General features: G+C 41.3%; 1 protein-coding gene across 2 annotated transcripts; it reads right to left on the minus strand.

Moving 5' to 3' along the window:
• Positions 1 to 1,662: 1,662 nt before the first annotated feature.
• Positions 1,663 to 24,716, minus strand: tcf20 (transcription factor 20). Of its 2 annotated transcripts, none has more exons than XM_041817148.1 (6): positions 24,439 to 24,716; positions 8,254 to 16,362; positions 5,439 to 5,532; positions 4,855 to 4,904; positions 4,555 to 4,655; positions 1,663 to 3,011 (listed from the first exon to the last, which is right to left on the minus strand). In XM_041817148.1, the coding sequence occupies exons 2-5, from the start codon at positions 15,238 to 15,240 to the stop codon at positions 4,596 to 4,598; spliced, it is 7,191 nt and encodes a 2,396-aa protein (XP_041673082.1). In that variant the 5' UTR covers positions 15,241 to 16,362; positions 24,439 to 24,716; the 3' UTR covers positions 1,663 to 3,011; positions 4,555 to 4,595. The 2 variants fall into 2 exon arrangements, with proteins under 2 accessions (XP_041673082.1, XP_041673080.1); XM_041817146.1 differs by having other exon boundaries at positions 4,841 to 4,904.

Consider the following 24,716-nt stretch of genomic DNA (forward strand, 5'->3'; position numbering starts at 1 on the left):
ATTTTTTTCATTACACAAAGTAACACTTTTGTTCTTTTTTTTTTTCCAAAAATGTATTCCTGTTTCCCATTCCAACCAACAACACTTTAACTTTTTCAACTGTTTCCCTATCATATATAACTTAAAATGTTCAGTCAAGGGTTTCCTGTGTTACTTTTAGGTAAATACCTGTTAAAAGCTGCCATCCATGCTCATATGTAATCATTTCAGTAAACTTTTCCATCACTACTTCCATACCTTTAAACTTACTTCTTATTCTTTATCAATTTGTTTCACACCATCTACATTTACTTCTTCAACTCACTAAAAATTTTCTAAAAAGTTTTAAAAAACAGATGAGAAACAAAGTCATTGGCATCTATCCATCTGGAAGGGGTTACAAAACCAAATCCAAGGCTCTGGGACTCCAGCAAACCATGGTGAGAGCCATTATCCACAATAGGGAAAACTTGGAACAGTGTTGAACCTTCCCAGGAGTGGCTGGCTTACCAAAATTACTCCAAGAGCACATCGAGGACTCATCCAAGAGGTCCCAAAAAACCCCAGAACATCTTAAGACCAGCAGGCCCCACCTGACTCAGTTAAGGTCAGTGTTCATGATTCAACAATAGGCAAGAGACCAGGCAAAAATAGCATCCATCGAAGAGTTCGATCGCCAAGACCACTGCTGACCAAAAGAACACAAAGACTTGTCTCATAATTGACTAACAACACCTTGATCATCCAAAGTCTTTTGGGAAGACGATCTGATGGTCTGGGGCTGCTTGGACCACTTCCCATAATTGATGGAACCATGAGTTCTGCTCTCTACCATTAAACCCTGAAGGAGAATGTCCAGCCATCAGTTCCTGACCTCAAGCTTAAGCTTATGGAGCTGAACAATGATCCCAAAAACACCAGCAAGTCCAAGTCTGAATGGCTTAAAAACAAAATGAAGGTTTTGGAGTGGTCTAGTCAAAGTCTGGACTCAAATCTGATTGAGATGCTGAAGCATGACCTTAAACAGGCCATTCCTGCTGGACCACCCTCCAAGGTGGCTGAATTAAAACAATTCTGCAAAGAAGAGTGGGCCAAAATTCCTCCACAGTCATGTGAAAGAGTCACTGCCAGTCAATGCAAATGCTTGCTTGCAGTTGTTGCCGCCTGGGATGAAACAACCAGTTATCAGTTTAAGGGGGCAATGACTGTCACATAGGCCAAGTTTTCACTTAATGAATGAAATCATCATTTAAAAACTGTATTTTGCCTTTACTCAGGTGTGTAAACACAAAATCTTTGTGACAAATCTGAAAACAAACCCAAAAAAATCAGGAGGAAGGTACTTTTCTTGACAGAACTATGTATCTTGGTTAAAGTTTGTCTCCTCCTTTTGTTTTCACTGACAGAGTCGCCATCTTTGACCTGGTACGATTACTGTTAGTCTTCAGAGAGTGAAAACATAACCAATCTTCTAAATACAGCCCGAGGAGTCAGGATGTGGGGGTATAAAGGATGGAAAAACGAGGGAAAGAGGAAGCATAGGTGTGTAAATGACGGAAATAGCCCTAAGGAGCTTGTAAATATGACAACACATGCGCAAATTAAAGGGGGAAGTGAAATGAACCTGAAAGACAAGGCGTTAGCTGGAGTCAGAGGGGATCTAAAGAAATAAGAGGAGAAGTGTTGAACTTTTTTCTCTGTGTATTCATATTTCATATACATATTGACAGGTTTCTGATACAGCATGGTTTGATAGTCTAACTGTCTTCTCAGTTTGTTTTTTTTACAAGAATAACAATAAAAAATGATAAAGACAACACCATGTACGACTCCTTTTTTTAAATTTCATGGCAATGCTTCTGTTGAATGGATTTTCCAATCAAAACGCTCACTGAAGGATGAAATCATTTCAAAGTACTTGGTAAGGCTCACTTCTGATTGGCCAGAACGGTCAGCCGTTTTTATGACACCATCTCCGTCAGTTTTTACATCTGTCCATCGAACGTAGCTTCCTCTGCAGCACTTTTTACACTCCTCAACGCCCTGTCAGCACGTTTAAAGATGGCTGACGCTTTAGTCCATAGTGTTTTTCCTCTTCTTCCTTCTCTTTGCACATTTTTGTACTTGAAAAATAAGATTGTGTCCGTCTGATTTTTCGTGAATACTATCTGTACCGTAAAAACCCCAGCGATGAAAAATAAGAACACTTTTCAAAAGGACCAAAAAAAATGGAATCAAAGACCCAGATATTTTCACACATACGCACACAACACTCGCTCGCTTCTCGCTCACGCACGTGACATTTGAAAGGCAACTAATGTCCGTTCTCCAAGGCAATAATGTCTTTGTGGCAAACTTCGACCCTGACATTCCAGACGACGTCACTCTGGCTCCGCCTCCCTCTCCAGGAATGAAAAACAAAACTCCAATAATGTGTTTAAAGTGAGATACATCCATTTCATCTTCATGAGTAAATAACGATGAGAATACAAAATAATAATGATGCTAAAATAATACTTGTGGTCATCCTAATGTAAGATAGAGTACTACATGTGAGAAGACACAAAAATCATTTCTTCTCAGGGTTTCAAACCCAAATTTGCTCCAAGAACTTCTTTCAAAGCGAACAAAAGACAAACAGAGAAAATAACTGATGATATGAAGAGTTTAACACCAACACGAGCCCAGAGAGGGAGTTTGTTTCTTTTGTTCTTTACAGGAAAGTTCCTTCAGCTTCTCCATCCGTCCTGACGTCTCATTTATACTTTAAATTTTTTTTTAATTGTTAATCCGCTCCTTTACGTTGCATGTCCATGTCCTTTTTTTCTTTTTCAGCTTTAAGTAAAGAGCAAATACTTCTTTTAGAAAAAAAAAAGGTTTCTTTTTTCCATTGTCTTCAAAGTAAATAATGCTGATTCCTGTTGAGAAATTGTACATTCCCTTTTGTTTGTTCTCCACCACAGATGTCACTCCTGTCCTCTCACATTTGGGGCTGCTTCACAAACACGACTCATGTTAATGTCCCACCCAACCTGGAAGAAAGCACAACCAAGAGGTTAGTATGAACTGTTGATGAAACCAGATGACTATTTCCTTATCTAGCTTAACAGGCATTTAAATACTGTCAAGTCTACAGTGGATAAAATGCTCAGGAAACAGTCAAATTCGAAGCATTATCGAACCGTGCCCGGGCACACTTTTGTATGTACTCAGTCTGAAACAGCAGGTGGCGATATGCACGTAGCTGGTTTACAATGCCGCAAAGGAGGAGAAAGAAAAAGATTGTTTTTGTTGGACCCAGTAAAAAGTCCATCCTGCATCCATTGATGATTAAAATCACTTTTAAGATGCCAGCAACTTCGCTCTTCGTATCTGCACATCTACGTGCAGCTCAGAGGATTAAATGGGCTCACGCTGCAAAGATACAGCACTTTCTGAGGTGACAGGAGACTTTTTACTGCCTTTGCATCTCGTCTCACTGCCTCCAACCTGTGTTCATCTGTAAGGTGAGTCACAACAGACCATTTATTGACTGGATTCTGATGATTTCCGCCCTTTATTGAGGAAAAATGTGAACAAACTGCCTTGCTGTTTAAAGAAGTTTAGTTTTTACGATGCTGTCATAAAGCTGATTTGATGCTCTGTCCCGAATTTCGAAAAACATCTCAAATATCGCTAAACATTTTTTGCTCTCATTAGGAGGTTTTTCAGACTTTCCAATATATACAAATATATCGCAAAAGTGCAATGGAAACACCTTTTCGGCATTTATAAGTCACAGGACGTAACGGATGGTGTCACATGACCAGTTCACTCTGAGACAACATGACGTGGTACGTGTGGACAGAAGAGGAGACCGAGACTTTTCTTAATATCACACTTATACTCTGATATGTGGTTTTTGACAACATACGGAATTTGCCTCTGAACTATCATCCATTGCCTTCATCTTTTGTTCAAAATTAGCAAGGCATCTGCTGCAGATGTAATCATACACGCAACAGGTTTTTAGCATCCAGCATCCTTGCAGCGGTGTCTCGCAAGATGAGAATTTGCAAGAATTGCAATGCCCATGCCCAAAACTCCCTTCAATGGAAACACAATTGAAAGCGCAATCATACTTAGACGAAATTTAAGAAATAGCACTTTTATTTTGTGAAAGATTGTAATGGAAACCCAGCTACTTTATATGAGGAGCTTTCCCAGATGAATTCAAAATATATCCATGCAGTAGAGATATTGAACAGTCTCCTGGCCATGTCAGTTTCCTGGTTATTATTTGATGATTTACAGCGATATGATTGCAGACCATGGGCTAACAGAGTCAGCATTTTATTGTGCAAATTTTAACTTAAAATATACCTATTTTGCTCAACACAGTGAAGTAAAAAGATTGTTTCTTAAGTTAAGAGACACAAAGACTCACTCAGTGTGAGCTTTTTATCATCTTTACAGTGATATCAATTTCTGTCTCCGGTCTTCAGGGTTGGATGAATAGAAAAGTCAAAGTCCTATACTGATTTATCAATGCACAGAGAGACTCCACAAAACACAAACAACTAAGTCCATACTTACAGCTCCATGACTCCTCCAGCTCCTCTTCTTCTGTGTTTCTCTCAGCCTCTCTCTGACTGTTCCAGGTAAACTGACTTGGTTGGCCGGACACTCTGGGTAAACTGAGAGGGGAGAACAGGAAGAAAGGGTTAGTGAAACAAAACAACAAAGAAAGAGAGGACATTGCCTGGGTGACTGGCAGAGTTTAAAGGAATTAATCACAACAGTTCAGAATGGGATTAGTTTGAGAAACAAAAGAAAAGGCTTTTACTATGAATTTCCTTAATAAACATTATAAATAACCAACCTCTCCTTTTTTACCTTGTGCTTCGGACACCGCAGCGAGAAGTTATCTTCATTCAGAGAGCAATCTGATTAAAAAACAATACATCAGTGTTTACTCATATTAACAGACATGTGCTGTGTATATTCACTGTGTTTATGAGTTAAAGGTCACATATTTTACCACTTTAAGACAAGTTTATATTGGTCTCAAAGATCTCCAAAACATGCTTGAGAAGTTTGATTTTGAAAAAACACTTGAGTATTTGATTTTTGTATGTCTAAAAACCCCTTTGATTCAGCCCTGCTCAGAACGAGCCGTTTCTGTGTCTGTGGCTTTAAATGTTACTGAGCTGTCTGACTCCGCTCCTCTCAGGAAATGGATGTGGCTCTCCTGATCCGCCTCTCAGCTGGTTGAGGATCAGAAGAGGAGGGCGTAACTTTCTTCCAAGTGGGGAGGGCTAACCGAACCTGGGGGCGGGGCTAACTCCCCACATGAAAGATGAAGGGGGGGGGTCTGATTCTTGGGGGAGTGTAAACGGGCCAGGGGTACATATTATCACTAAAAAAGCTTGAAAAAGTTTGTTTTGCATGATATGTGACTTTTAAATGAACCTACTCACCTGCTTCGATAGCACACAGGTAGTGGTAGCGGAGTGTACAGCCTTTGCTGTAGCAGCCCAGGGTTGACCCCACCATGTCACAATATGAGCAGCTCTGAGCAGAAACAGACAGAACAAATTTAAACTATTTAAACTATCAGGAAAATGATCAAAACAGTGCACTGTATCTTTAACACTATTAACAATTTACTCCCAAGAAAAATGATTCAATATTTAGCCCAGAGGCTAAGTCAGGCCTCTACACAGCCTCAAACAGATATTTAATTAAATGTTCTTTCTTGCAGACATTACCACTGAAGCTGTGGCTGCCACACAGAACTAGGATCAGTTTGCACAACTTTAGCTGCCGTGGCGCCAGAATTTTTAAACTTTGGAACGATTCTAGTAATAATCAAACAATATATCGACAAAAACAAAAGTCCTACAATCAAACCCCTTCACAGTGTCTAACTTCAACTGTGCACAAACACCTATTTAATAAGGAAGATTAGGGCTGGACCAAAAACATTATCTTAAAGTTTTTAGCTAAACTGCGATACTCAATATATAACTTAGAAACATTACTTCTAAGTCAATTCAACATGAGCAAAATCTCAAACATCACAGTCATCTATATCGACAGCCAGCTGCACATAGTCAACACAGCTATAATACAAGTGATATTGTCTTTCCTGGATCTCTCGTTTGGATTTATATCATTTAGCAATAATAGTATTGCTCAAACTTAAAATAGATGCTATTTTGGAAGACACAACACTTTTCAATACAACAGATAAGTGGTTTTCAAATGATTTTTTGCCCAATGCAAACCTTAGATGAAGCCAAAAGGCACAGTATATGTAAAATAATTTATGATTTATATCTCTTTTACACAAATTGTGCACATATCTTCATATACTGTCTGGTTTTGTTGTAGATTTTTATGTTGTTATCCTTCTGACTCTGTCTACTGCTGTTGAGGAACAAAATTTTGTTAGATTGCACACAATGAGAATAAGGTATTTTGTAAATATACAGTGTAGGGATGCATGATATTGAATTTTGTGGATATCATTATGCAGAAATTTACAGATTAATTTTAGACGATATTGATATTCAAATATGTTTTACATTACTAAAATTCAGTCCTTTGAACACAATTTAAAGTTTGAGGATGAAAAAAAAAGCTTTTTTTCAAACACTTTAAAGTTTACAGAATGAGGATGAAAAAAAAAGATCTTAATTAACATAGGCCTGTAAGTCCAGCCCAAAACTCCACTAATTTATTAGTATATATGGCCAAATTTTACAGATGATACATGCTGATATTCACGGCCAAATATCAGTTGTAAACATCGGCAAAAAATTTGACATCTGCCAATACTGCTTTCAGGCTGATAATATTGTGCATCGTAAAAATAGACCTTTTTGCAAATTTATTTTAAAATATAAAAAATGAAATATCACGCTGACAGAAGTATTTAGACCCTTTGCAAAACAAAGTAAATTTAGCTCAAATTCATTCCATTTCCCTTCTTCTATGCTGTGATGTTTCTACACATCATTGGAGTCCACCTGTGGTAAATTAAACTGATTGGGAAGGATTTGGAAAGGCCTTTAGATGACAATGATATCAGAGCAAAAACCAAGCCATGAGGTCAAAGGACCTGTCTGCAGAGCTCAGAGACAGGATTGTTAAAAGGCACAGATCTGGGGAACTCTACAAGAAAGTTCTGCTTCACTGGAGGTTCCCAAGAGAAGAGTGGCCTCCATAACTCTCAGATGGAAGAAGTTTGGTACAACCAGGACTCTTCCGAGAGCTGGTCGCCTGGTCAAACTGAGTAATCAGGGGAGAAGGGCCTTAGGAACCTTATGGTCACTGACTGAGCTGCAGAGATCCTGTGTGGAGATGGGACAAAGTTCTAGACAGACAACCATCACTGCAGCCCTCCCCTGATCTGGGTTTTATAGCAGAGTGGCTTTATGGAAGCCTCTCCTCAGTGCAAAAAACACGAAAAGCCAACTTGGGGATTTCACACTGAAAAGAGGCTTCCTTTTAGCCGCTCTGCCATGAAGTCCAAATCAGATCCTTCTGGAACTTTGTCCCATCTCTGCAAAACAGCCTCTTTTACCACAGAGCAATTCTACTACCAGGGGGCTTTCAATTTCAACAACACGAGTACAGACCAGCACTGCCCATCTCTGTCATTAACCTCTTGTGTTGAATTGAGGAATCTGCTCGATAAAATCACAAAGATCATTGACCATGTTTTCTTCTTTACTCTAAATAAGCTCAGGACTTGGCTGCTTAAGTAGAAAGCATTAAGTAGAGTCAAGCTTGATTTAAAAAAAAGTATTTTACAAACTTTTCTTATTAAAAAAAGAATAATAATGAGCAATCATTACACATTTTAACTCATTACTTGACATAAATCTGCATAGAAGTCCACTCTGTATTTTTTAAACTGGCTTATTAAGTTGTAGACTGTTTTTGCTCTTCTTACCTATTTTAATGATCTTTTTTGAATATTGATGGTTTGTTTTAATGATTTTTAATGTTATCTTTTAATGAGTTTCTGTTTTTCTTTGACTTGATGCTTGCCTTGTAGCTGAAATGAGTTTGCCTTGCCTTGATCTTCTTCATAAATATTGACTCATAAAGAGGTGATAAAATATACCTTTTGTAGAAAATGTTTATTTCATTATATATATTCATAATATATTGCCCACTGATATGTCTAATTAACACTGGAGTACTATAAATGTCTTCATAAATGAGTAATAAACTTGAGGAATCCCAAAACAAAAAGGTCAGATAAATAGAAAGGGTACTCACTGTTTCTCTGGCGCCATCTAGTGCCTCCTGCAGGCCATAAAGCCTCCCATTGACAAGGTACACTCCACTGGTCCATACTATACATCCCTCATGGACCCACAGCTCCTCCGGGTCCATGGGCATCTGAGGCAGCTGGGCGAGCTGTGCCAGGGGTCCCAGAGAGTCCAGGGCTGGGGGAGGGGGCTGGAAAGGCAGGGATGCTTTGCTGTTGGATGGCACCATTCTGGGGGAATCATCGCTTGATTTGTGCCTCCTTTTAAAGCGGGGATGCGATGTCAGCTTTCTGTGCTGGGGTCGTTGTTGAGCTTCCTCTGGCGGCTGCGGAGGCTGTTTCTGAGTCTCGATCTCTAGGTCCGGCTCTCTCTTAAGCTCCGGTATGGGTCTGATATCCAAGTTCATGTCCCAGGTGAGAGATGATGTTTTACTGGTGGTGCTGGTGGTGGACGCCCAGTCAGACATGTGCATCATCATTTCCTCTCTACCAGCTAATGAGGCAGCTCTAAATGCAGAGGCGAAAGATGACGGGTTTGAATCCAGTCCCATGGGATCGTAACTCTCATCATAGGGCTTGGTGAACGGAGCGTCTTGTGTTTGTGTGTCTTGGAAAGAGCTCAAAGAATTCGAGCTTATGTCTGAGTTTGGTCCTGTTTTGTTTGTGCCTGTGGTTGCTAGACATTGTCTGACTTGGGGCTGATTCTTGGGGAGTTTTGCTGCATATTCAGCTGGATAGAAAGGCCCGTAGAGATCTCCGAGGTGTTTGTAATTTGCCCATTTCTGACAAAGGCAGCAAAGCAGACGGCCGGAGTGATTGGTCTCTGTAATCACAGGGCCTGAAACAACATAGCCAGATGAAGGGAGTGCTTTCCCTGTCTGAAGTGTTGTTTCCACCTCGTCTGACTCCCTTTTCTCTGTCTCTCTGTCTCTCCGAGATAACTGGGAGGAAAGCGCCGAGGTCAGGAGAGAATCAATTCCACTCCCGCTCGCTTTCCCTGCGACTGCACTACGCTCCCCTTTCATCTTGTCCTCCTCAGCATTTACAATGGTGCACACTGCCCCAATCTCTGGTACTTTTTTCTCCACATGTATGTGCGGAATAAACAGGCCCTTCCTGTTTTGATCCCCAAGTACCCTACTAGCGCTGAGGTTCGCCCCTGCCCCTAAAAGAGTTTCCGGGTCGACTTTAGCTGCTGAAGCAGACGCTGTAGCTCCTCTCCTCCGCCTTCTTTGCCGACCCCTTGCCTCAAGTGAGTCGTCTTCATCTTTCACACCTTTGCGTCTTCTTCTTGCAGGTTTGACCTCAGCCTCTGGCTGCGTGTCCTCACTTTCAGCATCTACTTTCACTACCTGCGTTAAGACGGGTGGTGCAAGTGGTGGAGTGTTTTGAAGGTCCATAATAGGAGGGGCAACAGGTGCTGATGTGCTTATAGTCTGTACTGGTGGAGGGGGAGTTGTGGCAGCTGGAGTCGGAGTCAGAGGAGCTGGGGGAGCACTAACTGTCGTGTTTTGAGCTTGGGCTTGAGTTTGGCTTGGCGCCTGCATCTGGGCTGGGTTCTGGGCCCGTTTCTGTTTGTTCACACTCCCTACAGGCCGGCCTTTCTTTTTGCCAGATGGGAAATAGCCTTTAGGCACAGTGCTCTCGGGTGGTTTGGTATCTTGTGGTGACAGACTGGACCTACCAGAGGACATGTGATGCTGTCTGTTGAGCATGTGTACTGGAGTGTGGCTATGATGGGGCGGAGTGGTGCCGTAATAGTCGCTGCCAGGATAATCATCAAACCCAATGCCAGTTTCTTGAAGTTTCTGTCGGAGAAGATTAGCAGCAGACTGCTCTCCTCTACGTGTCTCAAGCTGCTGGTAAGTGTTAGTGAAGTGTTGAATGTCTGACAGGGCAGATGAAGATGGAGGTGGAGACCCCTGGACAGGGCGAGGAAGAGGCGGAGGAGGCGGTAATGGTCCAAGCAAAGCAAAGTCCTCCTTGTCTCCTGAAGCTGATGCCACAGCAGCTCCTAATCCAAAGTCAAAGTCCTGTTGTTTTACAGTTTGGGATGTCTGATCACAAGGGAAGGCTGACAGAGGTAAAGGCCCAGCGTCATCGACTCCTCTGAAGGGAATCATATCATTTAATGAGTGACTTTCATCCATGTAACTATCATCCCCTCCTCCTGCCCTGGGGAAATGGGCTAAGTCTTGGTCCTGTGAATCATTAAACGGTTGTATTTCTGAGTGAGAGAAACCTGTGAAATGATTTGACCCATCATCAGCATGGCCAGCTGGCTTCTTAATATTTGGAGTGATTTTCTGCACTATTGCCTCCAGTTTCAAACCTCGACCTTTCCTAGGAGGCAAAACCTTGGTGTTACCACCTGCTGGAGAAAGAGGTTGTGAAAAGGAACCCTCTCCGAGCAGAGGGGAAGACAGCCTAGGACACGGGATATCTGTACTGGCTGAGTCATCTTCATTGTGATGGCTAGACTCAGTCTGAGCCACGGGGGAGTGATGAGAATTCGTGGCAGCCCTCTGCTGAGATGTATCCTGGAGTTGCCTTTTGGCCGGGATAGGGGAGATAAAAGAACGGACTCTCCTTCGCAACATTAACGGATTTGTGTCTGCTGAACCCCCAGCTTTAGTTTGACGCTGCATTTTTGGCTGAGAGGAGTTCACGTCGGCTAAAGGCTTAGCAGAGCTGGGTGGAGGGGGTGGGCAGGGATGTTTGGCTTCCTCTACAGCTCCCCTTGAGGCCTCAGGTTCAGGAGCATTTTGGCCGTGAGTCATTTGTGGAGGAACAGGGCCGTGAGAAGCTACCGGAGCAGGAGGAGGAGGTGGAGGAGGGGGTTGAGTTCTGTAGTAGGACTCACCCTCCATGGTCCTGCTGCCTTCTCTTCCGGCATGTGTCGACTCCCATATCTTTAAATCAAAAAATGGGCTTTGATGAAGTGATGGTTTGACTGCTTGTTCACCCGGCATGTCACTTCTCTGTCTCTGCTCTGATTGGCTGACTTTATGTCGCCCTGGTGACGAACCAGGCTGCATAATCATCTCCTTCGATGGCCTGTTCATAGCTTTCACCCAGTCTGCCATATCATGGGGGTGATGAGGTGGGCCGCGAGGGTGAGGATACATTTGCAGCTTATTTGGCGATTGAGTCTGGGGGGATAAACTGTGATACGGATGGTGGGAGGGAAAATGTGGGTTACTCCTTGGCATTATATTGCCTTCTCTTGTGTCTCCGTATCGAAAACCAGGGAAAGTGCTGCCACTGCTTGCTGACAAATCAACCCCATGAAGATAGGACTGATGTCTCGAAGGTGAAGATAAAGGATTAGTGCTCATAGGATGAGAAGGCAAGTGTGTCATATCAGCGCTTCCTCGCCTGTAGGGGTCAGCATTAATTACACCAGACGAGTGAGCAGACTTGGAATGATACTCCACATCAGCCTCATTAGCTCCGCTGCTGCTGCTATGATGGTCAGTTTGTAAATTTGTGGAGTCTGCGCTTGCCTCTTTTGATGCTGTTTCCATTTTCACCCCTTGTTTCTCCCCGATATCTTTTTTGCTCAGATCATTGGCTGCTGCTGGAGAGGGAAATGGCTGTTGTATCACAGAGGCTCCACTATGACTTTTCTCCCTCTCTCTGTCACTTTCTCTGTCCCTCTCTGGTGTGCTGCGTCTGTTTGGCGACACATCACAGATAACTGAACGCCGCTCTGATGGGGCTAATACAGAGCCTGATGATTTCGGCGCCTCAGTCGGACCAGTGCTGCCTGATAGTGGCTCCGGCTCTTGCAGAAGGAGTTCCTGAACAGCAGAGGATGTGGACAAAGCTTTTCTTTGTGGTAGAGAAAAGTCTGCTAAGTTTATGTGTTTTGTTGGAGTTGGCTGAGGCTCTGTAGGCTGTGGTGGATGACTCTGAGACACACCCGCCTCAGCTTTTTCAGCATTTAGCATTATCTTATTGTTGGATGCTTCTGACTTAACTGAAGGCGGAGGGTCTGTGGTAAAATCAGGCTCACTTCCATGTCTCTGGTTTGGATGTGGGTGCTTTCCAGAGGTTCCCAATTGAGCTGAAACTTCACTTTGCATCCTCATAGCTTCAGTCATACTATACGGGAGTCTGCCTTGAAACTGCTGTTGAACTTGCAGATGTGCAGGATATGCCTGCTCTGGTCTGCTGTAGCGTCTGTCTAAATTGTAACCTTGAAGAACCTCTTGTAAAAGGCTTGGAAATTGCTGCATTTGGGAGTTCTCGTCATGACTCTTTGCTCCTTGCCCTCTCTTTACCAAAGCCTCTGCTACAGAACCAGCATCTTTCTGTTGTACAGGGGCATATCCAGTTTGTGATTGTTGGTACCCCAAGTATCTGGAATTTGATTCCATTCCAGCCCGGCCTCTGTTCCTCGTTGACAAATCTGAGCCATATGTTGACTCCGGGTGGCCATATTTGTGGGGTCCAGACTGGGGAGGATTCTGAGTCCGTCCAAAATTTGATTTCTGGTGAAGGGAGGAATATAAACTTAGATCCATGCCCTCATCTCCATTGTGACTGCTCGCCTCTCTGAAATACGAGTGTGGCTGTTTCTCTTCTATGCAGTTGTCTTGGGGACGCTTGTTTTTTTCAGCATGACTTCCGTCAGACCTAGCTGAAACAATCACACCGACACCACTAACACTCTGCTGTTCCTCAGATGTGAGCTTTTCTTCATTATTGTGTAATCTGGAGGCTAAGTGCTGCCTGTTTTCTTTGGCCTGACCATTTTGCGCCTTTACCTCTCCATCTTGCTGCAGTACACTACTGCCTTTCTCTGTTTTCCCAGCTGTGCCTTCACTTTCATTTTTAATGATTTCACTTTTAACTTCTGCTGTCTTCCCATGACCTCCTCTTGTGTCGCCGTATGCTAAACCAGACTCTGGGAGACAGTTTGGCTGTGGAGGAGCAATACTGGATGAGGGGGAGGAGGAAACTGGAGGTGCAAAGGTTGGACTGGTCTCCGATGGAGATGAAGAAGCAGGGACATAAGTTTCACTTCCTTTACCTTCAGAAATTTTAGGTTCTTTTGAATCAGAGGGGATGTTTTTAATATTTTGATATCCAGTTGTTTCAGAACTGCTGCTTGCACCACTCATCTGCCTCACTCTCACATGCTCTCCTTCTGAAAACCCCTCCTCACGCTCCATCTTAGTCCCTGATGACGCTCCAACTGACATCAGCGAGGAGTCTTCATCAGCACCAGCATCTAAGCTGGCACTATCACCGATCCCGGCAGCTCCATCTTTAACTGTGCTCGTACTGGAGGCCGCACTTGCATTCCTACTCCTTGGTTGTGATAGGGGCATGCTATGTGTTGCCTGTTGCATCTGGCCTCCATCTTTCCCCTTCTTTTGTGAGAGCACGGTGTCAGTGAGGAGCATGTGTTGCACTGTGTTTGGCAAATTGGCTACTTGTGAGCTCAAGGCATTAAGACTATTCAGGCTTGAATCCTGAATTTTATCAAGCGGAGAAGCTGAATACACTGAGCCCTCGTCTCGAGACACCATTCCTGTGCCTTGACCCATTTTGCTCCGAGGAAGACCGCTTCCTCCGACTGCGCTCAAGCTGTGCGCCTTGTGACTTCCGCTGCTACCACAACTACTGATGCTGCTATTTGAATTGGGCGTGGGGCTTAATTGAGGCATGGTCTGCAGTAATCTACCTTGGCCATGGCTGCTACGTGGGTTGGATGCCGAAGGGTGTGAAGGACCGTGACCCGAGGGGTTTCCATGTGCCTCTGAGACACCCATCAGTGGGGAAGGAGAGGAGCTACAACTGGGAGAATGCACTGCAGAGGCAGCAGGAGATGGGTTGGATATGGGGCTAAAGTTTTGGTTAATCTGGGTCTGTTGAGCGTTGGGGTGCATTGGGGATTTGGATATTTCTTGGGATGCTGCTTGAGGTATACTAGAACTGGAGGCTTGGTGATGTTTAGCATAAGCAGAGCCTGAAGACGGGCCCTGGTGCTGCATCTTCAGAGAATTATCATAACCAACCCCTAAATTGTGCTGTGAGTTTCGATGCTGTAGTGCAGCCTGCTTGTGAAGTGAGTGTGTCTGTGGGGGATATCCGGGGTAATTTGAAGTGTGGTAACCCTGTTGAACATTCTCCATTTGCCCCACATTGTTAGCAGCAACTGAACTGGAGACTGAGTTTGAACTGGAGTTGACACTAGGAGAGCTGTTGACTTTAGGATCGAACCCAGTGCCGGCAGTCCCGTCGTGATATCTTTGTGGAGGGGGGCTGTACATTCCTGATGACCCTGTGGATGCACCACCCTGCGGGGAGTAGTGTGGATACTGGGGGGTCATTCTGTGCCCAGAGTGTGGATAGCTTCTCTGCTGTTGGTGCACGGCAGGGAAGGTTTGCCCATGCTGGCGGTGCTGCATCTGAGAACCCGGCACCGTCTGCATTGCAGGGTTCTGACTCAAACTGTACTGGTGAGACGGAGAGAACGCTCCAGCACCAGCACTTCCACTTGAAGCAGCGCTGGCAGCGAAATCTGCTGGATATGACATCATGCCAGATGATGGTGCAGAGCCAGATCCAGCATGCCGGTACTGATGAGGTATATGCCCATCCAAATTAGGGTACCCAAAGCCAGCGCCATAGCCCATACCACCTCTTCTGTGCCTATCCTTTCCACCCATTGAAAAATAATAATCCATGACGTCCTTCCTGTAGGGGTTGTTAGTGTTGCTGCTGTGAATGCTCCCCTGCGCTGGCGCTGCCTCCACAGCTCCTCTGTTTCGAGCGCTGTAAGCGAGCATGTGGCTGGCCTGGCTGGGGTGGGGATGGCCTCTGTGCAGGCTCTGCTGTTGCATCCCTGCGTAATCATCGGTCATCCTTGGAGAGATTTGAGGCTCTGCTGGCTGAGGGGGATACAGAGGTCCCCCTGCACCCCTCCCACTGAACCCTGGGGGCAGAGAGGGCGGAGCTGGACTGTTTGAAAAATTCTGCATTGTTCTTCCAAGTTGGGGTTGAAATATCTGTCAACGTCTATGTGGGAATGCTTCTGATCAAAAACTGGCACACAGCATTAACCATAAATGACAAAAAGAGTCTGTAAGAGCCTGGCAGTGAAGCAACAAAATGCTGTCAGAATCCAAGAAAGATTCAAGCTTGGGGAATATATATCAGAGACGATATGATCACTTCTTTTGTTGCAGAAAGTCAGTGGGATGGTTTAGCTTATGATAATTTCATTGGTGTATGAAAAGGCCAAATGTAAGAATGTGATGACAGTGTGGTTGTTCTTGTTTTTTAAAAAAGCTCTCTTAAAAAATGGGATTTTCAAAAAAAAAGAAGAGATGTGGCGAGGCAGGTTTCTTCTAGAGAAAACACAGGACTAAAAGTGTGAAGTCCTGAAACAGTTTTGGCACTGAGCAGGCAATGATATCACAGACGAGTGAAGCATCACCCTGTAAAATCAGCTTTAAATGTCTTTACATGTATTCAGTCATCTCAGCTTCAACAACAGCTCAAGCAAGCAGAGCTACTGTGTGTTAGGATTAAACTGAGCTGCAATCCGATCGCATCTTGTGCAAAAAAAAAAAAAAATCTCAATAAAACCATTGAGACTGGGTTTGGTCACAACAATCCTTCAGTTCATTTGTAGGTTTGCCCGGACCCGACTCACACCTGTGTGAATGCAGACCCTCACTAAATACTCCCAGAGGAAAACACTCCATTGATATTCTCGTCAGCTCTTGAATGCAGAGTGTAACACTTTTAAAGATGTCCTTTTTCTTGGTCATTCCCTTTCAAATACTGGTTTCTTTCTTGTTTTCTGCTGCATTCATTCATTCAGACTGTGGAAGTCTTTGGTCCCTGTTTAGTGTTCAGATTCTTCTTCTCGGTGCTCTCCTGTATCTTCAGCCTGCCGCTGTCTTACCTTTGTTTTTTTCTGCCAACCATCATTTAATTCTACCTAGTTCCATGGCAACAATTTTCCAAAAGGAGGGTAATCCATTTATTCCACTTCAGGTTCAGTCAATTCAGGCTCCTGTTCTCTGCTTTTCTTCAGTATTTCCGAGTAGATTTGTTCTTTTTCCAGAAGCTGCTGTCCAGACGTCTTTACACCTCTGCAAATACAAAAGATGGATCAAGAAGTTAGCAAGCTGTTGTTATCCTTCAGTAATTACAAAAATAAAGGAAGGAAGGCAACAGGATCTTATGAAAAGACTAGTTTAGGTAATCTGAGTACTCTTAAATCAATTTAAACGGCTTAATAGTACAGCAAAACATAACTGCAACAGTCAAAACAATAAAAATAATCTGAATTTCTATTTAGAGATTTGTTTAAATGAGGGTTGCCACCTTACAAACTGTAAAATACTACTACTAAAAAATACCAAACAATACAAATATCTGTTTTGTTATCATAGCAACATATATAGATGGATAGAGATGCACAGATTGTAAAAATTAGGGCTGATACCAATTTAAGATCATAATTAGCAGAAGGTCGATACTGATGTTTTTCATCCCTTCTTTCGGTACTATACTCCCACGATAAAAAACTGTTTCTCTTGTGTTTTAAAGAAACTAGGTGAACTAGATACCACATTGAAATGATTGGCTACTCCAGATAAACTTTGGCTACTGATATGTGTTTGTGCCGCGGTATTTGCTGAGGAAAAACAGGGCAGATGACAGTCGATACTGATGTTAAACTGATAAACTGGCAAATCCATAGTCTTTGACACCCAATATTGGCTTGATTCTTCTTTAAAAAGGCTGGCAAACTCATGAACACAGTCTAAACTGCAAAATTAAAAAATGTGACAATGCTTTCTTGCAATGTAGACAGTGCGCAAGGTCATACCTACAATTTTTGTAGCCTTTAATTCTCTCTTTTAAATCTGTCTTTATTAATGTTTTTTAAGCTTTGGCCTGTTTCGATGAACCATGTAAAAATCCTTTAACTCAGTAGTTCTTAACTGATGGGTCGGGACCCAAAAGTTGTACCTGATGGCAAAATATCTGAAGCCTTAGGCAGGTGTGTATCCATAGAGTTTTACTTTTCCTTTTTGTATGTTTTCTTGAGATCTTGACAAACTTATCCCATTATCTTGGAGATAGATATCTTGAAAAAAGGAAGATTTGTCTATGATAATGTCTTAATTTCTTGAGACCTTCAAAAACAACCAAAATGTATGTGTTAATGATGAACACAGCAAAATAAAATTTAAGTCACATTGTGCAATTTTTCTGGAATAGTTTGCAAAAAAACATACTTTCCTTATTTTAGTGTACATGTTTCTTAATAAAAATTAAAATAGTCAATCCCTTCAATACAGCAATTCATATTGCATTTGCAATATGAGTCAAAAATAATTGCAATTGCATATTTTTTTTCAAAATTGTTAAGCTCCGGTAGGCATGCTCTACCCTAGGGAGTAAACTATAGAACATGTGCTCAACAGTTATTGCTGTTCACTATCAGTGGAGCTAGTTGTTAAATTAAACTCTTGCTGAAGTCAAGCAAAAACATATTTTTCATTAAGAAAAGCTTTCGTTGCTTTTCCTTAAATAAAAAATGGTGTCCGGTTATGATAAAATTGCCGCAATAGATCCAGCCAAGCTAATCAATTCCCTGGTTGCCACTGTTTACCAGCTTACAGTACAACTATCCACACCATTGGTCCATTCATTTTCAGATTAGGCACATAGGTTTCAGCTTGAAACTTTTCAATATGGATCCACCTGATGACTGACACTGAATCTGGCCAATCCATTGGCTCCGCAAGGTTACATTTCGGGACCAAAACATTGCCAGTGGTTTTGAGCAGACTCAATATTGGGTGTCAAAGACGTACGTTTCTTGCTCGAAACAAGTATCACATTACTTTACTAGAAAGTTACTAAAATATGAAATTCTGGTATTTTGACAACCTTATTTAGCACTCAATTCACCCTCTGTACTCAGTAGGGTTGGATGTCATTTGGGTTTTTTCCGCTAAATTGATGCTTTTAAGGGATAAAAGTCAGTAGCTGAATAAAAGCTGTCTCGGTATCCTACATGATTGAGAAATACAATGCCAGCAGAAGATGTAAGTAAAGGAAACAGGTGTAACTTCTTCCCATAATGTTTTTCCTGCCTTTCCTTTGGATTCACATCTATCTTGTATTTCGGTGTGGTAGGTATCAGATGTGTTGGTACCGGTACTATGTTGGTACCATATTTCGATACCCATCCCTAGTACTCAGGGCCTTAAAGAAAGTCCTAAATGTGTAGCCTCAAATTAGAGGCTAAAAGGCTTAAATTCGGTTTAAAAGTTTAGAACCTTGATTGATTGGTTATATCCTACATAAATCCAGAAAAATACCATTAAACAGTGCAAATTCAGTACAACTTATGTTTCCACTATTGCCACGAGTGCCTTAAATTTCATAGTAAGACGCCTAAAAAAGGTCTTAAAAACTCTCAAATGTAATCATGAGAATCTCAAGGGTATCCTGAAACCCCTGCATGCCACTTTTATTGTACGAATACATAAGCAACATTTGTATTTATACAGCTTCTCGTTAGAAATATGACTTCAGTTTTGATACACAGAGGTAAAAAAGCTTAGATTGTGTACAGGGCCTTGTTTGCATTTTTTGATTAACTGAATAAATGATTACTGATAGCCTAGGGTCTTCTGTTTTGTTGCAAATAGGTCAAAATTTGAAATACTGGTATTGTGAGCGTTTTAAGAATTGCATATTACAGTGTCATTACATCAAAATTCCCCATTAATTGGTTTATTTTTGGCAGTCCACCTCAATAATCCCACGCTCAGCTTCACTACACAAACAATAATGTCAGCGTTTCCTCCTTACTGTACACACAATCCATTCAACACCTTCCTTTCCTTCTTAAAGAGGCTTTCTGGCCTCTTATCAATGCCTCTATTTTAATATGCACAAAGAGTACGACATTTACTGAGGCTGGAGCCTTAACAATGCACGCCTGAGCTGTCTCCTCTGACTGATAACAAACAGAGCTGCTGGTGGAGAGAAAAGTGGGTTAGCAGCAGTTTAGGCAACAAAGCAGCATGGACAAGGTCACAAACACTTCCTCACATGTAAACAAACAGCCGCGTAGAGCTAAGAGAGAGGCAGGCCATCTCCCACTGCTTTACAGTGACACTAAAGACCATTAACTTTACTGTATTAGACTTGTTTTAATGGGCCTTAATTATTATGGCTGATAATTAAAGGGATGACGCCACCTTTATGGGGTCAGTAGCCGTAATTGCCCTGTGTGACACGAGCCTCTATTGTCAGCCTGAAACACACAGTAAAATGGTTAATGGCCCAGACACATGTTTGGTGACTTTTCTAGTGCCAGTGTAGACCCTGAGTCTCACTAAAACGTCTGTTTATGAGCATTAAAAACACTATAATTCGCCTGTATTAGGATGACTCTATCAGTGACAAATTTATTGTTCTTCCATAAAGACATCAAAGAGGGAGAGTGAAACTCCGAAAAGGTCCAACTAGATGCCCTGTGTTTGGAAAGGTTGAAAAGTATTTCTGTTTTTGAAAACCACAACACAATATCTGTTCATTTAATCATTGATGGTATGAAAGAGTACTGAATTATAAAACAAAATGCAACAAAATCTTCACTCATACTTTTAATCAAAAACTGCTGCAAGCACAGAATAGAGAGAGAGCAAGGACTGTCTGGACTGCACAAATATGTTGGCAACGTTTCCATTTTTGTGAAATTAAGACAGTGTGCAGGAGTTTTAGAGTGCCCCCAAGACTCTCACGGTTAAATTTAAGACTTTTTAAGACCTTTCCAAGACCACTTGATATTAAATTTATGGCAAATGCCACGGCATCACTGAGAAATAATGAGAAATGTGTGTGGAGTTTGTAGTGGTATATTTTTGGAGGTATGCAAGATAAAAATCAGACTATCTTCTATAAAATGTTAGACATTTCTGCCTAATTTTAAGACTTAAAAGCAGTGATTATCAACTGGCGGCCCGAGGGCCACATCAGGCCCCCCACAGCTTTTTATCTTGCCCCCAGAAGTTTGATAAATCCAGAAAATGTGTGGAGAAAAAAAATATGTTCTGCTATTTACTTTTTTTACATAACCACAGCTATAAAAACAGCCCCCAAAACAGTTGAGATTGGAACAATTTTCTGAGGTAGAACTCAATGTTTGATATGTTTACATGAATCCGAGTATCAGCCATTATGTTATGATTTATGATTAACACATATGAAACAGCTATTCTTGGCTAAAAATGCCATTTTCTGCATAAACCTTTTTCTTCCATTTTTTAAAATTTTTTTTGTCAATTATTTTGCCTTTTTCTATTCTTGTTTTTGTCACTTTTTTCATTTTTGTTTTGTTTTTCTTCTTTTTTTTGTCTTGTTTCTCCTTTTTTTGGAGAGTGCCACATTCACACATAAGAATCAACCCCTAAATCCTGTTTCCTGCACAGATTTTCCACTAATCAAAACACAGCATTTTAGCATCAGACATAGTCATGAGCAGCAAAACAGCCCCAAAAATGTGGAAAAAAAATATCTTATCTTATCTTTAAATATCTTAAAGATATTTGACAATAATTTATCAATATGACCAAAATGTTCATATTCGATCCTCTGAAAGTCTGGCCCCAAAAATATCTTCTAAGAATAAAGCTGGCCCTTTTGCAAATATAGTCGATGGCCCCTGCTTTAAAGGTAATCATTTGAGAATATCACATCTGCGACTGTAAAGTCCAGCAGTACCCTGAGTACCCGGGTTTTGGCTTTGCAAAAATGAGGGAAAGTTGGGCATCTAGCAGGGTTTTCAGTAGGGGTGGGAGCGATAGTTTTCATTCATATTGATATCTTTATCAATACTCCTCATCAATCCAAGTCCTTTATCATTACATCTATTTTTTTAGCCTGGACCCCAGAGAGACTAGCTGTCCTCTAGGGTACAGCTGATGGGGATCCAGACTAAATAAACCAATCAGTGCTTTCAATCTTTGGAGGAAAAACAAAAGTAGACATATTTAACAGCGTAAGCCTAACCCTGATGTGTGTTCTTTGAAAGACAAAGTCATAAACACAAAGAAACTTAACAGAAGTGTTAATAAGCTAAGAAGCTGTTGATTTTTAGGTTTTGAAAAATTCCAAACAGGGTCCTAACAGAACTAGGCTTTGATTTTCATCCCTTATCATGACACTAGAATTGTTTAACTCTGATATCATAATTGTCAGAGTGAAAATCTTTCTAAACCTTCTGATACCACAGCAGCAAAAACTGAAGTCCTAGGAACCCACTATTGGGTAATTTCTTGTAAGCAAATATTGCCAACTCTTTATAATGCACCAATAAATTGCAGATGATTCCATACCTTAAAAAGCTGATTTATTAGTGCAATTAAAACTCTGCAGTGTTTTTGGCACAATAAATAAAACTGTTGCAGCTTTGGAGGACATCTGTGTCACAAAACAGTGGGCTTAGGAGACGAATATATATCCATCAAAAATATTTTTTGGCGCAATTTAGGCAGTGTGTGTCATAGTCTGCTGGCATTTTTTTAATGGATTCATTCTCCTCCTAACTGCCTGTTTTATGAAGTAGATGTAGTTCCATACGACCTTTTGATTCTAATAAAAAACAAAACAAAAAATAAACACAATCTGCACGTTGTCAATATTGTTGTGCATTTAAAGCATTTTGAAGGAGTAAACTGGTGATTTCATGCCATGAAAGTAGAAATTCTCAGTAGTTGTTGTCTATGATGTTTGATTACATGGTGATTGAAATAGGGACTGCTACCTTTCCAGTTTTACTTGGTATTTTATTAGAGGTCAACCTTATGGTGTCATGACAGCCAGATTTTTTTATTTCACAGAACAATGTTTTCAGAAAAGGTTTAGAATCTTTACAAGCAATAACCTGCTTACTGTCTAGATTGCAAAAATACATCAGCAGTTTTGTTACCAATACATTTACAATGTATCTGTGCAATTTAGGCAGTTTGAAGGAGTGATCCAGCTATTTTTGGCCATGGAAAACATGAAAATACCCAAAACTGGGATTTATACCTCATAGGTATCTATCTATAATTTCACTGGTATAATTTTCACTGGTTTGCTTTACCTCTACTTCATAAAAACTGTATCAAAGTCTTAGAGAACTGCATCTGCTTCATTAGATAGATGGTTTAAAGGAGAATACATCCATCAAAAATTGCAAGCCAGCTTTACACTGTCTAAATTGCACAAATAAGTTGGCAACGTTTCCTTACTTTTATTCTTGATGATTGGAAACAAAAAACTAACCAATATGGGAGATAGGACTTGTATTTTTGTCTCTTTGGTTTCAAACAAGCACCAAAATAGTTTGTATATATAAAAGTAAACTACTGTGGTTCAAGGACAATCATGTTTCCAGGATTTAATTCAAGAATTGTTTAAAAAAGGTGCACAATCTTATAAAAACTATATCTATTTCATAAAATTCTATCCAAGTTTTATGACACTACATATTATAGGTGGTAAGGAGGGGAATGAATCCAATAAAAACTGCAAGTAGACTATAACTCACAGTCTAGATTGCATACATATATAAGCAATATTTGTAAAATCTATCACAGCAGCCATGGTATCGAAATAGGGCTTGATATCTTTTGAATTTTACTTGTATTGTAGTGAAGTTCAAGCTTATGTTAACATGACAACCAGGTTTTCAGTTATTTTATCCACAAGGGTTTCTAAAAGATTCAGAATCGTAGCAAGCAGTCACATGCTTACTGTCTAAAAATTGCACAAGTGCAATGCCAATCTTTCGTTACCTGCGTTTACAATGTTTTGACGGTTTGAACTGGTGATTTCTGACCGTTGAAAACATGAAAATTCACAATATTGCTTGTCTAAGATGTCTAAACATAGCCATGGCATCCAAAAAGGAATCAATACATTTCAAATTTTGCTGGTATAGTGGTGGAGTTTAACCTTACTGTATCATAACACCAGATTTTAAGGGATTTTACTGGACCACAGAATAAAATAGGTGCACAATCTTTAGAAGAAATCAACCACCTGCTGTCTAAATTGCACAAATACAAATAAAATGATTCATTACCTACAGATTTAGAGGTATTTGAGCTGTTAAGAGGAGTCTGCTAGTGATTTTTGACCATGGAAAACATAAAATGTCCCAATATTGGGTTACCTTTTGAATCTTACTGTTTTCTGGTACTTGCGTCTTGTTGGTACTTTACTGATATAGATCATACTGGTTTATCTTGTGGTGTCATGGCAACCAGGTTTTCTGTGGTTTTATGGATGAGTTGTTTCATAAAGGTGCATAATCTCAGAAAAATTATCTGTTATATCTTTAAAAACCCATCAAAGCCATATGAAAGTACATCTGTTTGAAAGGATAGGTCCTTAGGGGGTGAATTAATCTGTTAAAAATTGAAAGCAGACTAGGATAAATTGCACAAACAAGTTGGCAACCATTCCTCTCTGGCATTTTTGATCATTAAAAGAAGAAAATACCCTATTTAGGAAGGCTAGGGCTTTTATTTCCAGTTGCTGTGGTCTTCATACCGTGTGATTCTCACTAGTATCGTACCAAAGAATAACATGGTATTATGACAGCCCTGATTCAGCTCAGTGCAGCATGATTAAAAACTGCCTTTATGCAGTCTGTCTGTCATTGCAGAGCTGCCTAATTGATTGGAGCATACGCAGTGTTATTGCAGATAATTATCAAACGCCTGCTCTGCTTTATTTGATTAGCACTCTGTCTTTTTATAGCATAGCTTTAGTAGCATTAGCTAGTAGCTAGGTAACGTTATACGCATTACATTTAGCTTTGTAGAGCAGCCTTTTTATTAGCTTTGTGAGGTTAGCGTTAGCTTGACTGCATATTCCATTTGGGAGCTAGCTGGGCTATAAAGCACTACTTAGCCTGTTAGCTCGTTTATTACATTATTACTAGCATCGTGAGCGTGTATGAAGGCTAGGCAGCTACAATAGAGAGGTGATTAGGTGCAGATGTTTCCCCCCTCACATTTTCAGTAAACGTTAGCATAAATAAAGCTGGTGTCAGAGAATAAAAGGCAGGCTGACATTTCCCTTCAATAAACAGAGCTAATTTTAGAGAGAGAGGCATGACAGAGAGGCTAGCTAACAGACTTTACCTGAAAACGAAGGCCCCTTCGAGGCTCAAAGGCTGTTTTGTGACAATCCCGCTGCTGTGGCAGGAAACCCCAGCCTCGAGTCGACTCCTCCGCCGCTTTCCCTTCACCCTCTTCGGTCCAGACAGCCCCGGCCAGCGGCGGCGAAGTCGGGGGCCCCGTCACGACGCTCAGATCCCGGGCCTTTCTTCCCTCCGATCCCCCCTTTTTTCTTTTGTCCTCACCTCCAAAAATACTGATGAGAGCCGAGCACAATCGGGGTGCCTGTAGGTCCCGTAGCA

This window comes from Cheilinus undulatus, linkage group 21 (genome assembly GCF_018320785.1).
Source record: "Cheilinus undulatus linkage group 21, ASM1832078v1, whole genome shotgun sequence".
In the NCBI taxonomy this organism is placed as follows: Eukaryota; Metazoa; Chordata; class Actinopteri; order Labriformes; family Labridae; genus Cheilinus; species Cheilinus undulatus.

Coding starts and splice junctions, on each gene's coding strand:
- tcf20 (XM_041817146.1), bottom strand. CDS start 15,240: ATGCAGAATTTTTCAAACAGTCCAGCTCCGCCCTCTCTGCCCCCAGGG. Junction 4,905..5,438: donor CCTGTGTGCTATCGAAGCAG/GTGAGTAGGTTC, acceptor TTTTTTAATCAG/ATTGCTCTCTGAATGAAGAT. Junction 4,656..4,840: donor CACAAGGTAAAAAAGGAGAG/GTTGGTTATTTA, acceptor CTCCCCTCTCAG/TTTACCCAGAGTGTCCGGCC.